The sequence below is a fragment of the Stenella coeruleoalba genome (assembly GCF_951394435.1).
Source record: "Stenella coeruleoalba genome assembly, chromosome: 2".
In the NCBI taxonomy this organism is placed as follows: Eukaryota; Metazoa; Chordata; class Mammalia; order Artiodactyla; family Delphinidae; genus Stenella; species Stenella coeruleoalba.
The window spans coordinates 30,175,759-30,191,830 of record NC_137147.1 but is presented as its reverse complement, the minus strand read 5'-3'; the positions used below and the strand labels follow the sequence as shown (position 1 = coordinate 30,191,830).

Here is a 16,072-nt window from a genome sequence, read left to right as displayed (position 1 = left end):
CTTTTGGTAATCTTCCATAAATGCAATGAATTTTTCAAATACTCCAGGAATAAGTAGTAGCAATAACAATAATAACAGTAGCTAACACTAATGAACATATTCACCAGGCTCTGTTTTAAGTACCTTAATATGTTATCCCAACTATTGTCCCAGCCCCAAGAGAATGATACCATTTTTATCCCCATTTTAGAGATGAGACAGAGAGAGGTTCAGTAGTAAGTCCAAGTTCACACAGTTAATAAGTTCAAAGCCTGTACTGGGAGCCACTACTCCACACCATTCTTAAAAGCTTTAATTTTTAGTCTATTAATACCACCAAAAATGTATTTTAGCTGAGGTGTTTAAATAAAAAATTCAAAATTTAAAAAATCTGGGTCCTAATTTGTAATAAAATGAAAGTGCTCAAGATTTTCTCTCTTCCATATTTCCTATACCTTAATGTGGAGCCATTGATCCAGACACAAATGAGTGATAGGATAATCCATATAGAGGAGGCGGAAGAGTAGAGAATGCAGAACTATAATCTGGAAAATCCACTAACCAGAGAGTGTATACACATTCTACTTGGAATCATTTGAGCATATGGGCTAGTTTTATTAGATGTTGTATCTATATACTCTTATTTTAATTCTTTCTTTGAATATTTTAGCCATATTGCGTCCTGGCAGTGAGTGGTAGTAGCTTTCCCATTGCACTTTTTAAAAATTCTTCCAAAAGTAAAATTGGTCCAGTTACTGAATTCCATTTTATAAACAGATTTTGATGGTATTTTTTTAATTAGGAAAAAATTTTGAATTTTATTAAAATGAATGGTAGTTCAAAAAAATCAGTTTCAAGGAATATTCACTCTTTTAAATCAGCTGATAGGAATATATTATTAGGAACCAATATTTGGATGTAACTTTTCTAATCACTGCTCCTTTTGTCCATTCATCTCACTTATTGTAAAGCATAGCTAATGTCTATTTCATATGTATATTTCAAATAGGCTGTGAGTATCCATGTTTATAACATGTAAATTTGAGCACTTTGAATGCTTCAGAAGACTACTGATACATAAACTTAACTATTTTGGGTGCTGTTCTTCCAATAAATATTTTGAGCATTTATTCTAACAAAGGAAGAGTAGAAAAATAATGATTAGGTTCAACTTTACTGATTCAGTCTTTTCAGTTACTACACTTTTCAAGGAAAAGAACAACATTTAGACATTGATAATATAATCATATACTGCACATTCTAAATTCAACAGATTATTTTGTGTAAAGGAGGTATTTTCTTCCTTTTTCCCTTTGTTTTACTTATATTAAATTTAAAAATGGGTGCTCCAATTGTAGACATTGTATGGGCTCTCTGTCACGTTTTGTGCCCTCTCTTAGTGTTTACAAAATGTTGGAGATGGGGCTGCTCTGTGATAAACACTATATGGTCCCGTCCACACAGGAAAGAGCAGTATAATGAGGTTAACTTAAAGGTACATTTGTTTAATTCACAAAACTGCCCATTATTCTGAAATGATGGGTTTCTTGGGGATATTAAACTATCCTTTCCTTCATAAATTATTGACGATAATATGTGTTAGTCATCTTCTTTAATCCCTTCCGGCAAAATTAAAATTTGGCAGTCTAGGTGAGTCTCCCCAATTTTATTTTGGAAATTTTACTAAATTCTAGGCAGTAGAATCTAGACGTTTAAAACCTGCTATTCTGTATGAGCAGCTCTTTATCTGAACTAAGGGACACCACCACTTGGCCTCTCTTTCCGTTTATATATTCATAGCGTTTAAAGCCCAGAATTATACTGATAAAAAACAGAGGACACACGTACTTAGGTGTTTAGTCTGGGGAGTCATATTTTTGGTAGGAAATTTTATTAATGCCTTGAAATCCTTGTGAGAAACTAATTATTTCAGTGCCTTTACAAATACAGATTTTGAAAAAGAAATGCTTGTAAGTGCAGTACATTATGCATTTGAATCTTTGCAAAGCATTTTTAGTTTCCATCTGTGTCATCACTTTTTGAAATTTCATGCTTTGTACATCCTTATATTTAAAGAGATTGATAGTATGAATACCAAAAAACTGGACTCACTGAAAGGACCTTCTACATCTCCCTTTAAGTTTTATTTAAATAAAGAAAACACTATTTGCTTGCTATATTGTGGCATTTTGCCTTTCAGATCTTTGGTGCTTTTTTCTTTCTTTCTTTCTTTTTTTTTTTTTTTTCATCTTACCATTTAAAAATGAAATGAACAGAAGAGCAGATGTAAGTTATATCTATATACTATAAAAGATAGTATTTCACAAAAATATAAAAATTTGTTTTTCATTCGACTAGACTGATATTTATGTGGGAACTGAAGTAGGTATTTTAATTCCCAAAGTTTTAAGAAATGATTGTATGCTTTGTGGCTTACCCATGCTTTCACATTCACCTTCCTGATACCTTCCTGGGTTTTTCACTATTGATTGATGTCCATTTCCATTATCATCTAAAGGTCAATAAGAAGATGAAATAACCTGCCAATGATTTCACTTTGTCAAGAATTTAGAGCAGTTTGTGACCCAGCAAATTTAGATCAACTCTGGATTTAGTTTTTCCATCATGGTCCTACATCTTCACGTATTAGATAATTGAGAGCATCTCTTATGATGAAAACACATTAGATAAATATATATGTTTACTTATCACACTGTTCTAAGCTCTTTACCAACATCATCTGATTTAATCCTCATGGCACCCGTGGGCAGTAGGTTCCAGTTATTGGCCTGTTTTATGATTGAGAGGATCGAGGCTTTCAGAAGCAGTGCCACTTTCCCTTAGGAGTCCTGAACACTGGGTACGCGTTTGCACGATACTACCTTTTGTTTTTAAGATTTGCAAGTTTTCATCTCTTTTTGCACATCTCAAATTATTTTGGCCCTCTACACTACACTGTGAAATATCAGGAATCTCATTATCTATTCAGGCCAACTTTTAAATAATATGGCTAGTTCAGTTACTTTTAAATTTGCCATATTAATGCCGTTTTTCTTCATCAGTCATTAAAAAACACCTTTATCTCATCTACCCAGTGCAAGAGAAATGAAAGGTCATTATACCAGGCTCTGTTTCAAGGAGTTCACACGTGTAAAGCACTTACTGCGCATGAATAATGATAAAATAATAACTCATTAGTCCTTTATAGGTATCATTTCATCTTTATCAGCATCCTGTGAGAAAGCTGCTGTTATAGATAGTATAATATACTGTGCTTAACTTTCAGAAGTAAGCGTAACTTTTCAAATTCAATAAATGCTAATTGAGTAACCACTCTTTGCAGATTGTTAAATACTGTAGAAAATAAATAGGCTAGTAAGACACAGTCCTTACCTTTGAAGGAGACAAAGTCATAAATTACTGTAATGAAAGGTAGGGTTAATATAACGAGTATAATAAGAGAACTGCAAACAGACAAGCCAGTGGGGCCAAGTCATGATTGGTTAGATGGGTCAGGATGAAACGGATCAGGATGAAACAGACCTTTCATCAGACTAGAGAATAAGCCGTTCGGTGGTCTAGACTCAGAACAATGAGAACAAAGCGCAGCAGGACAGAAGCACAGAATGTGGTTATGGGACAGCAAGCAGTCCTGCTGAGCAGGAGTGTAAGGCAGTAATAAAAACAGATTACTAAGCCAGGAACTGAGCAGTGACTAAGCCAGGAACTGTGTGAAGCAATTTACATGAATTATTTTAATTAACCCTTAGAATCCTTTGATATAGGTGCTATTATTGTTCTTGCTTTGCCGACAGGAGCACCGAGGCACAAAGAGGCGGAAGGACCCCCCCAGGTCACAATTAGGATCTGGGGGAGGCAAGTCTTGCATCCAGGCATTCAGGCTCCAGAGTCCACTTTCTTACCCAATACACTGTACACCTCATCCTCCCCTCCCCTCCCCTTGAGTGGGAGAAGGAACTGGAAATATGGATCCAAGTTTTATTGCTACAGGCTACAGTGCCCAATATTAAGTATAACATGTAAAACCCAAATAGGATCAGAATAGAGCTTAAAAGTAAAGTGCAGTTGCCAGTTTGCAGAAGAGAAAATTGGAAGACCTGTTTTCATTAGGAAATGTCAAGGTTCCTGTACACAGTAGTGATTTTACCTAAATGAGTATCTCCACTGTTTTTCTAGATACTTATTAAAAATACAAAGAAATGAAAATATTTGTTGGATTCTCTATTTAAAATGTTGCCCTTCAAGTTATTGAAGTGAAAGGGGAAAAGTAATCATATCTAATTAGGTCTGTAATATACATCTCAAGAATAGATGTAAGGAAAGAAGCAGTGTTTATTTGATAATGAATAGCACTGTTCCTTTGATTAAGGGCATGGGTGAAATTCTCTGCTGACTTAGCCTGTTCATTGCCCTGGTGCATTATTCTATTGAAGATAAATGAGTTTGACTAGCCACTTTCCTCTTTGATTCAGGCAGCTGGATTTAAAGAATGAACCATAGGGAAAACAATTTTTCCAAAACCTGTTTTCTATGAATGAAGCTTTGGCAGAACAATGACCATTTCTGAAATTTCAATCTTCTTCTAGATTATGGTATCAGCTAATGAATGTTGAAAGTTCAGATGGCCACCAGATGGGTTCCATATGTACATTATCAGGAAGACATATACACGACTGTCCTCAGGTCAGAGAAAGGAGACAGTGGCATTGGTTGCTTTGTCTCGTCTGTTCACAAGTAATGATTACACAGGCTCATCCATGCTCTTTTGCCTGGCTGAGGCTGGGGTGGGTGACTGGATGGGGTCCTTTCCAGTAGTAAGATTTATGATTAACATGTAGCATTTGGAAGATGTTTGGCTGGGTAGGACTGCAGTTTGCAGTTGAAGGAGCTCAGCATGTCTAAGACTTGCAGTGCGGATTCTTTGGTTCACAATCCAAAAAGACAGAGGAACTGTTTGCAGATACTTCAGTCTTCTTGATTGTAAACTGTGAATTGTGCTTTAAATTCAGGACTTTAATTAGCTAATATCTTCAAATGATCCAAAAATCAAAGTATTTACATTGAGGGATCCCATTTCCACCCTGTTCCTGTCCCTCACCTCTCTTCTCCCCTATATTACCACTTTTATTAGTTTCTTACGTATTCCTATGTTTCTTTATACAGATATACCAGATATGCATATGTAGTCTTAGTTCCCTTTTTCTTATACAAAATATAGCATGCTGTAAACGTTTGCTTTTTCACTTAGTAATATATTTTGGAGACCTTTCTATGTCAGTACACAGAAAGTTTTCCCATTGTTTTTATGGCTGCATAATATTCTGTTTTGTTGCTGTACCATAGTTTACTTCATTAGTTCCTCTATTAATGGACGTTTAGATGGATAACAGTGTTCCTATTACAGACAATGCTGCAATGAAGAGCCTTTTCCTGTGTAATTGAAATTCATCTTAATGTCAAACAATACAAGTACATAAATCATCATTTTAATACCCAATATGAAGCTTTCTATTTTTGGGAGAACTTTTGCACAGCATGTTATTAGATAAGATTATTGTGTGTGTGTGTATAGAATATTTCCTTTACATTATGCCAAAGATAAAAATAGATTAGAATCTGTCTGTGCACATGTATATAAATAATTTTGACAGCATCTCTGTCAGATTTTTTTAAAATGATCTTTCTACCCAGTATCCATATGTCTTTTTTTTTTTTTTTTTTTTTTTTTGTGGTACGTGGGCCTCTCACTGTTGTGGCCTCTCCCGTTGCGGCCTCTCCCGTTGCGGAGCACAGGCTCCGGACACTCACGCTCGGCGGCCATGGCTCACGGGCCCAGCCGCTCCACGGCATATGGGATCTTCCCGCACCGGGGCACGAACCTGTGTCCCCTGCATCGGCAGGCGGACGCTCAACCACTGCGCCACCAGGGAAGACCCCATATGTCATTTTTTTTAAAGCAATTTAATTTTTGTTAGTAAATTTCAGTGAAGATAAATTTTCTACCTACCATTTTTTTGCCCCCAACACTGAATTTTTCCAGTCTCTTTGTCATTCTTTTTGGAGGACAATACAGTGGTAAATCTTTAGGAAGTAGTTAAGACAGTTATCATGTTTATGAAGAACAAGCCAAAGTAAATGCCATCAATGTGAATCATGAGGATTTGAAAAAATGACCAAGGTCTTCATGTCCAGTAATGGCAGAGTAGCTTGTCTCAGACCAGCCCACCCACTGAGAATAACCAGAAACACTGGACAAAGTGTTTTTTAAAAATAAATTTGGACTTCTGCTTTTGGAAGTATGGGGTAGATGTAATTTTCCCCTATTCTTCCTGCTAAGTACAGCTAAAAACCTTGTACACTGTATATAAAGCAAACATGAATCTGAAAGGTGGAACGAAGGAAGCAGATTGGCTGGGGAACTTGGGATAAGGAACGACATAGTGGTCACTCACGATAAGAACGGAAATAGAGAGGAACTTCCTCAGCTTGATTAAAAACAGCTACAAAAACCCTACAGCTTACATCATAGTTGGTGAAAGACTTAATGGGAACAAGTCAAGGATGTACACAGTCTCTATTGCTATTCAACACAGTACTAGAAGTTCTAGTCAGTACAATAAGGCAAGAAAAGGAAATAAAAGTCAGGTGGATAAAGGAAAGGAAAATATAAAATTGTCCCTATGTCAAATGACATGATAGTCTATGTACAAAACCCCAAGGAATCTACAAAAACTTTCTAGAATTGCAAGGTGTGTCCAGCAAGGTTGTATGATTCAACATCAACTCACAAAAATCAGTTGGATCTGTTTTAATGAACATGTGGAAACTGAAAATAAAATACAATACCGTTTACAATCCTTCAATAAAAAATGAAATAGCTGGGTATATACCTAACAAAACATGTTTAGGACTTGTATGCTGAAAACTACAAAACACTGATGAAAGAACTCACAGAAGACTTAAATAAAATAAAGAAACATACCATGTACTTGGATTGAAAGACTCAACCTATTAATGATGTCAATTCTCCCCTAATTGATATCAGTTTAACACGATCGATATCAAAATTCCAGCAAGATTTTTGAAATTATAGACAAAATTATTCTGAAGTTTATATTGAAAGGCAAAGGAACTAGGATAGCCAAAACAATTTTGAAAAAGAATAAAGTGGGAGTAATCATTCTACGTGATTTCAAGACATTATATTATATTGGTATAACTACAGTAATCAAGACTGTGTCTTATTGGAAGGATAGATGCATGGATCAATGGAACAGAATAGAGAAACCAGAAATAGCTCCACACAAATATATCCAACTGATTTTTTTGACAAAGGTGGAGGAAGGATAGGCTTTTCAAACAAGGGCGCCAGAACAATTACATAGACAAAATAATGAACTTGACCGAAATCTCACACATTATACAGAAATTTATTCAAATGGATCATAGTTTGAAATGTAAAACTATAAAAATTTTTGACAAAGACATAGGAGAAAATTGGGGGACCTGAAGATTGGTGAAGAGTTCTTAGATATAACACCAAAAATTATTTCTCTTCTAGAAAAGAGATAATTGAGAAACTTGGGTTCATCAAAATTAAATCATCCTGCAGCACTTTTTTCCTTGGACATTTGCTGATTTGTAAGAGGCTTGGGGCTTAAGTATAGCATAAAGCTGCAGATAAGAAGTTAGGTGACAGTTCAGAGTTTTCATTAATTTCATGGGGGCTGCAAAAATAAAAAATGGAGATCAAGGGTCACTGGAGAACTTGGGATTTGTTTTTAAAAAATCAAATTGAAATTCTAGAACTGAAAAAACAAAAACAAAAAGTTAAAATCTCAGCAGATGGGTTAAAGCACTTTAGACACAGCAGAAAATTGATGAATTGAAGTTACCAGCAAATTTTTAACTGAAGAATGTATACAAGAAAACATGAGAAATACAGAAAAGTGCCTAAAAGACATGTGGGCCATAGTGAAATACATATATGTAATGGAATTCCCAGGAGGAGAAGCGAAATTAAAGCAATATTTGGGGACAGAATTGATGTCTGAAGAAATACCAGTAAAGAAGTTTCCAAAACTGATGAAACACACGAATTGAGACAGAATCAAGGAGCTCTGCCTACTGTAAGCAGGATAAATACAAAGAAAATCAGATGTAGGCCCATCATAGGAAAAAATGCTGAAATTAAAAGAAAAAATCTTAAAAATAGCCAGAGGAAAAAATACTTTCAAAGAGGAACAGTAAGACAGACAATTGGATTAAAATTAACCATTTCCTGAGCTATAAAGCATAATGAAAAGGTGGAAGCCACATTTCTAGAATGCTGAAAGGGAAGAGCTCTCACTAGGAATTTTACCCAGCAAAAATATTCTTTTAAAATGTAGGCAAACCTATTTACAGTGGAAAAAAAAAAGAACAGTGATTATCTGAGGCTGTTAGTTGATGCAGGGATGGACAGCAAATGGGAACCAGGAAACTTGGCGTGATAGAAATGTTCTGTGTTTTGATTGGGTTGGAGGTTTATTAGAAATCATTAAACTGTGTATGCCTCAAATGGATGCAGTGTTTACTGTTCGGAAATTATATACCAGTAGTTGACTTTAAAATGGAGTCAGATTTCTGTTTCCAGCCAAGATTAAAAGAGAGGAACTAGTTTACTTTCCCATGTGAAACAACTTTTAAAAGCTAGGCAAAACAACAAAACATTGGTTTTTATGACATTGGAAGTCAGGCAACAAAGGACAGTGGTCTCTGGGAAGTGGGAACCAAATGAACAGTAACATTGCACCAGATTTCTGCCTGAAGAGAGTTTCCAGGCTGCGGAGCTGGGAGGGGCACCCACTTGAAGCCCAGGGGTCTTCCTGAGTAGAGATTGAGATGTGAGTCCAGAGAGAGAAAAGATTTGCAGAGCTGGGTACTGGTAAGTGCATGTATTTGAGGAAACTCTTTGCGGCCAGGGTAAGAACCACTCTCAGATTGAAGGGGGCAAATCCTCAGACCTCTGGCTGGCTGAGAATCGTTCCTGCTCCCACCAGGCAATCTGGAAAACCTCATACACAGTTCACATAGCATTGGGTAAAGTCTCAAAATGACTTTGCCTCAATAATGGGGCAAAATTAACCTCAAATTAAATGCTGCTCTATTAAGACCTGTCAGAGTTTGAAAGGAAGAACTGAAAGGATCAAACTATTTCCAGTTAACTGTGTCCCAGAACAAAGCTCGGGCATCTCTCAAGGGTTCATGACCCACATTTTGAGAACTGCTGGACAATGAAATACCTCATAGTGACTGTTTTAAATCTCTGGATTAAATCAGACAATTTAAAAGATTTTGTAAGAAGGGAAGAACTGGGTTGTTCTCATGGTCTGTGCTGCCCCCAGTGGCCTTCCTCTGGCTGTGACATCAGGAAAGAAGAGGTGAAAATACGGAACTTAAGAGGTCTCTGAGAACTTGGTTATTCAAACCTGTTTCTACTGGTAGACAGCTCTGACTTTATCATCCATCTTTCCAGGAACTCAGGGCTGCGTAAGTCAGATTTTGCAGTACCTGTTTCTTTGATTCTTTGTTCAAGTGCCTATTTTATGAGATGAAGAGCAATTTTTGTACTGTTGGTTCCCAGCTGTGGGAGCCCAACATCACTTTTGGTGGGTGTTGAAAGACACTTTCTTTATTGAGATTCAAGGCTTTTATCTCAAACAGAACCTTGGTCCTGTTGGATTGACCATCATCACTTTTTACAGTGCAAACATTTGTTGAGTGTCCAAACACTTCCATCAGTGCTCCATATGAACAATAGATATGCAAGGATGGAACTGTACAGCATGACTTCACAGTCATCCAAAAGCAAAATCCTAAACTGTGGATAAACCGAACCTGTTTCCAAGATGGCTTCTGGCGTCATCATAACTCTATTTTGAGCATTACAGGAAGGTATTACATATTCATATACATAAACCCATACAGATGTGTTTGTCTCAAAAAATATATAGTGTTTTATATAACCTCAGAGCAATTCAAAATCCCCAAACCGTATCTCTAAACTCCATTTCCATTTGCTCTTTCTCTTGAAATATTCCTCATTATTACTTACATAACTCCTCCTTAACAACTTCTCATATTCTGGGCAGGGAACAAGGTTGCTAACTGAAGATTCTAGGAGCCTGTGTTCACAGAATACCCACCTACCTCGACTTTACTGCAGCAGAAACAAGGATACAGTCATAGTGTCACCTCCGAGGACAGAGCTCTGACATTTGGCACTGTTCAGAGGAAATTTGACATTCCAACAAATTTCCTCATCCTCTTAAAGGAGTCTTCCTTTCACAACCAGCAAATACCAGTCTGTTCTCCTGTCTGCAGGTGGAGCTCACTAGAGTGTGAGAAACCCGTCAAAAGAAGGCAGTACTCTGTCTCATTGTCCTTGCATTCTGCTTCCACAGTGGTTTGGGGGAAGTTCCGTTACTTATCTTCTCTCCGAACTCTTTTCTCATATATGTAAATGAATCCTCTTGAATATTGCCCAGTGAAATCTTAGGCCTTTATCTAAGAAGTTTAAAAAGCCACCCACAAATCCAATATCACTGCGATGCTTTCCACTGAACAGGGTGACTTTTGTTTTGCATTGTTGCATGAGAAGGCTGATCTGGGAGGCACAGAGCCAAAGAGCAAATAACTCCCAGCTCCAGATTGCTCCTTTTCTTTGACAGTTCTCCCTGCAGGGGGAGAGTAAGAATCTGGCTTCATTAAGGACTTCTTTTGTAACAGACATAGAGCCTACCACTACTTTTTTATTTGTTGAGACCTAATAGGATACTCAGCTGAATTCTAAAGCCAAGATGAAATCGCTACCTGTGGGAGTTCCCCTCTAAGTATTAGTAACATTCAGACCTTTGAAGGAGGCCAGCTGCCAGTGGTATGTGGTAGGTTTTACTTTCTTTTTCTTTACTGCATGTGGCATTCAAAAAAAAGGGAACTAAATCCTAAATGTGTTTCTGTTAATAATTAAAATGAAGCAGCGATAATGCAAGGTTGGATGCTATTTTAAAAAGATTCCGACATTGGTATATCCAGTCATTTGCAAGTTTCACGTTTGGAACTTTGCCTTCCACTTGTGGAAGTAGGCCGAGTAAAATCAATTTTGCACAATTCTCCTAAGGAGCTCTCATGCCTATGGGTCATGTAAAAGCTACTGAACCTTCCTTGTCAACTAGTTAGCGCGCAGTGGAGAGGGGGGAAAGCAAGCAGGAGTTCCGTCATGACATTTTCTAGTTATCACCATTCTGAACCATTGGGTTTAGAAAGTTGAAAAAGAGTTGCTCAGGTTCACGGTCTTGTGTAAAACAATAGGAGCTGGATATGTTTCCGAATTAAGAAAGGTCCAGCTTTAGAAGGATCATAAAATGCACGTGGCATGGAGTAATAGTCCCCAGGGTCTGGAGCAGCACCCCACAATCGAACACGTTAATATTTCCAAAAAATATGAATATTCACAGAAAGAGGAATAAATTAAAAGGTATTACTGTCGGCTCATATCAAGTTTTACTGCCAAATGTATTTGCTTAAATTTGGTTTTCAACTGTGGAATTGCTAATAAGGGGCTATGGACATACGTTGCAGTGACAGAAATAGAGCACGACAAGCCTGGTTGAGTCCTGGTAATATTTAATAGAACTGAATCACAGGGCTGATAATTTATGATCTCTCCCTACTGGACCAGTTACTTGCTTTTCCCTTTTCTGACCTTCTCTTTGCATATCTGTCAAACAGGGGTAATATTTGCTTTGTAGGCTTTTATGAGGATAAGATAATGTAAGTTAAACACTAAACAGTGATTGGCAGACAGTGGCTGTTCAATAAATGTTAGCTATTAAAATTTTGCCTCTTCTCTTCCCCCTTCCCTTTTATGAGATAAAAATTTACTGATACAGTGGTTGCAGTGCCACTCTGGAAACAGGCTTAAGTGATGTGGACTGCCCTGATTTTACTGGAGAATTAAAAGTCTAAATTTTAAGATTGAAAACTCATTTAGTGTTAAATGACTAATACAACTTTAAAATTTGTTTATAGAATGACTAAACTTTTCAGTGATGAATGAGTGTTTCTATTAATGTTGTATCATATTTAAATTTCTTGAATGCTCTGTTTTAGCTGTATTTGAGGAAGAATATTTACCACTAGCTGATTTGCCATTATGAGGCCCCTTTTAAAGTTTCTATCCAGGTACTCGTCTTCTAGAAAAATAGTTGAAAAGCATAGTGTCTGATGCTAGTGCTGTCACAAAGATATAACCAAGGTTTATAATTTAATATATTGGAAAAGTGGCATTAGGAGATAAGTCTCTTCCAATTTTACGCCCCCAAATTTTATAAGAACTTTAATGGGCTTTTAGTGCAATACAGTTTAAAGTAACTTTTGTAAACACAAATAGACCCACAGACATAGAAAAGAAACTTAAGGTTACCAAAGGGAGAAGCAAGGGAGTGATAAATTAGGAGTGTGAGATTAAAATATACACACAACTATATATAAAATAGATAACCAACAAGGACCTACTGTATAGCACAGTGAACTACACTCAGTATTTTGTAATAACCTGTAAGGGAAAGGAATCTGAAAAAGATTGCGTGTGTGTGTGTGTGTATGTGTGTGTGTAACTGAATCACTTTGCTATTCACTGAAACTAACACAACGCTGTAAATCAACTGTACTTCAATTAAAAAATAAAGTATCTTTTGTAAAGTAGACCTTTACTTTTAAATTCTTAAGGCCTCCCTTTTTAAAAGGGGAAGAACGAAAGCAGAAGGATTTCAAGAGAAGAAAGAGGTTAGCTTACTTGATGGGCATATGGCCCTCAAGACTTATTAGCATTTAAGCGGATGGAGTGGGTCTGCCTATATTTATATGCATTGTATCACCTGCCTTCACAGCTGAACTATCAGCAGAAAGTAGGCATCATGTACTGCAAAGCTGGACAGAGCACGGAAGAAGAGATGTACAACAATGAATCAGCCGGCCCAGCCTTTGAGGAATTCCTCCAGCTATTGGGAGAACGCGTTCGGCTCAAAGGATTTGAGAAGTATCGTGCGCAGCTTGACACCAAAAGTAAGAAATACTTATACCCTCCTACTAGGCATATTGTCCTCCTGCTGTGTTGACGTTCACCTGATAAGTTGCCTGTAAAACAACATGGCCACTTACTGTAGAAAACTGCTGGTGATGGGGGAGAGGAAGAAGCCAGGGAGGGAAGATGTGGCTCTAAAACAATTGAAGACCATAGTCAAAGTAGCTGGGATTGGACTTTTAAAAAAATGGTGTTATCAGAAATGGGGAAGGTAGAAAGCAGTGGATGGAGATCATGCAGAATTGCCCCTGGATAGTGTTGCACAAATTTCACTATATTTAGCTGAAAAACTCCTGCAACTTAAAACCATCTGGTTGCAAGCCCTAGAATTTTTGACTTTCACTAACTCATTTCATAATCCTTGTGCATATCTGTGTAGTCAGTCATTGTATGGTTTTTTTAATCATTTTTATATTTTAATATCTAGAGGTATTTTTGTTTATTTCCTGTTATTATTGTCCATAGTCTAACTTAATCTCTAAGCAAATAGGCTTAGCTTTGATATTAGTTTGGCTCGTAAAATGTGTTGATTCAAAGCACAATAGTGCAGCAGTCTGCTTAGCTACAGCTCATGAACACAGAGGTTTGTCCCTTCCCATTCCCAGGTGGTTAATAAAAGAGTTATGTTCTCAAGTATCTAGAGTATGTTGACTTCTGCTATGCGTCTGAGTGAAGGCAATTTTAAATTTTATCTCAAAATCCATCCATAGACACCTGTGACCTGTTTTTCTTTGAGAGGGTCTTTGGATTAGCACATCTGTATTGCAGTCTATAGTAATCGCTCTGATTTTCTGTACAGGAAATTAAATAAGGAGTTGAGTCATGAAAACAGAAAAGCATTCATAAACTCTACTGCAGGGAAGAATTTCCTGTTGCCATGGTTTTGCTGTTGCCAACTTGGAAACGACATGCAGGAGAACCTATGAAAAACCATAAATAGCCTAGACTCTTAAATATTATTTGAACGTTCCATACTCTGCTTGCAGCTGCATAATGTGTTAAATCTCAATATGCCCTTAAAGTCTTTTTATCAAGATATTTTGACATTTCCTTTGTAATTCCTTCACGTTGTCCCGATTTGTTATGTTATGGAAATTATCACCACAAAGAGCTATTAAAAGGGTCTGGGAAGAAAATGTAATTAGCGCCTTGATTCTGTCAATGAATGGCCAGATTGGGAGTTGGTAAGATTATTTATTATGTGTGTATTTACACGGTCCCAGCCATCTCTTGATGATGAAGGGCAATGTGAGAAATGCATAGCAAGGGCAGACTTAAGCAGTGTGGCCCTGAGTAAGGCAGTGGAATAAGCAAAGTAAGCACTTTGCACATTTTGCCCCAACATGCCAGGAACTGCAAAGGCCTGGATCAGCACACTGCCTCTAATGGCACATTTTTCAGTTATGTAATACATCCATCTGGGACGGGTTCCTTTTCACTGAACTACTCTCCTTTAAGGCTCCGTGTAACCTTCTGAGGCATAGCTCCTGAGAAGGAGGGTTCAGTTTCCTTTTCTATCCTTTCAGAGGGTCAAGTTTCCTAAAGGGAATGAAAAGTAGGAAAGTGTTTCCATTCTAAAGCCTGAAGAAGACAGTATGCATGTTTATCTCTCTTACTCCAAGCTAGAAGAGACCATTAGCCTCATCACTTAAATGGGTATTAAACAATAACAGACCGCAGAAATAGGGATCAACCAGCCTCTGCACTCTCCCCAGCAGCGTCCTACTGGCCAGGACACACCCAGAGGTGAGACTTGGTTCTGTGTACTGTGAGATAAGCTCACCACATCTTACCTAACTTTATGCTGTGTTAAGAAATGCTTTCAATAAGATCTTTTTTTTTTTTTTTTTTTTTTTGCGGTACGCGGGCCTCTCACTGCTGTGGCTTCTCCTGTTGCGGAGCACAGGCTCCGGACGCATAGGCTCAGCGGCCATGGCTCTCGGGCCCAGCCGCTCCGCAGCTCGTGGGATCCTCCCGGACCGGGGCACGAACCCGTGTCCCCTGCATCGGCAGGCGGACTGTCAACCACTGTGCCACCAGGGAAGCCCTCAGTGTGATCTTTAAAAAGAGAAAATGCTTTCCAGAACATGTGTTCCTGAAGGATCACTCCGTCTCCCTATGACAGTGTAGTTGTCACTTGGATCTGTAGTCTTCATCAAATTAAAATATTATTTGCCAAATTCATTTTTTAATTTTTCTGCACCTCCACCTTCTGACTCTCTAATTACTCATATATTAGGTCACTTACTAGTTGTGATTCGATTTTTAAACTTTTTTTCCCCTCTGTGCTTGTGTTTGGATAATTCCAATGAATGCATTTAAGGCACTGTATTTTTCTTTTCTTCCATAGTGTCTTAATCTGCTATTATCCAATCTAGTGAAATTTTCATTTCAGATATTTTGATTTTCAGGTCCAGAAGTTGCATTTGGGTTTTCTTTTCTTTTTTTGGCGGGGGGGAGTTCTCTTTTCTTATATTTTCCATATTATTCTCATTAGGTTCATGTCCTCCTTTAAAGCCTTGAGCGTATTTATAATAGCTGTTTGAAAGTCTTTATGTGCTAATTCCGTCATCCCTGTCATCTGGGGTCTCCCTTTAACAGATTTTCTCCTGTTTTTGAGTTACGTTTTACTGCTTCATCTGTCTGGTTATTTTTGATTGGATAGTGGACATTGTGAATGTTTCTTCATTGAGGACCTGGATTTTGTTGTCTTCTTTAAAGAGTGTCATTTTATTTTGGTGGGCAATTAATTTAATTATAGAACAGCTTGATCTTTATGAATCTTGTTCTTAGGCTCTTTAAAAGCATACCTAGAGTAGCCTTTACTCTCTGGCTAATTTAGCCCTCCTGCTAAGGCACCTGAATACCAGCATATTCAGTGAGATATCTCTGCTGTGGTCAGTCAGAAGTTGAATGACTTCTACCCCTGTGTGAACTTTGAGAATG

The 16,072-nt window shown here is 37.5% G+C and overlaps 1 protein-coding gene across 20 annotated transcripts in view; it reads left to right on the top strand.

Moving 5' to 3' along the window:
* The window catches only part of SIPA1L1 (signal induced proliferation associated 1 like 1), a 503,209-nt gene that overhangs the window by 384,827 nt on the left and 102,310 nt on the right, over positions 1-16,072 (top strand). For all 20 annotated transcript variants that reach the window (XM_079911875.1, XM_079911870.1, XM_079911872.1 and 17 more), the window contains one exon: positions 12,933-13,107. In XM_079911875.1, coding sequence (XP_079768001.1) covers positions 12,933-13,107 — 175 coding nt within the window. The remainder of the gene's footprint in view (positions 1-12,932; positions 13,108-16,072) is intronic.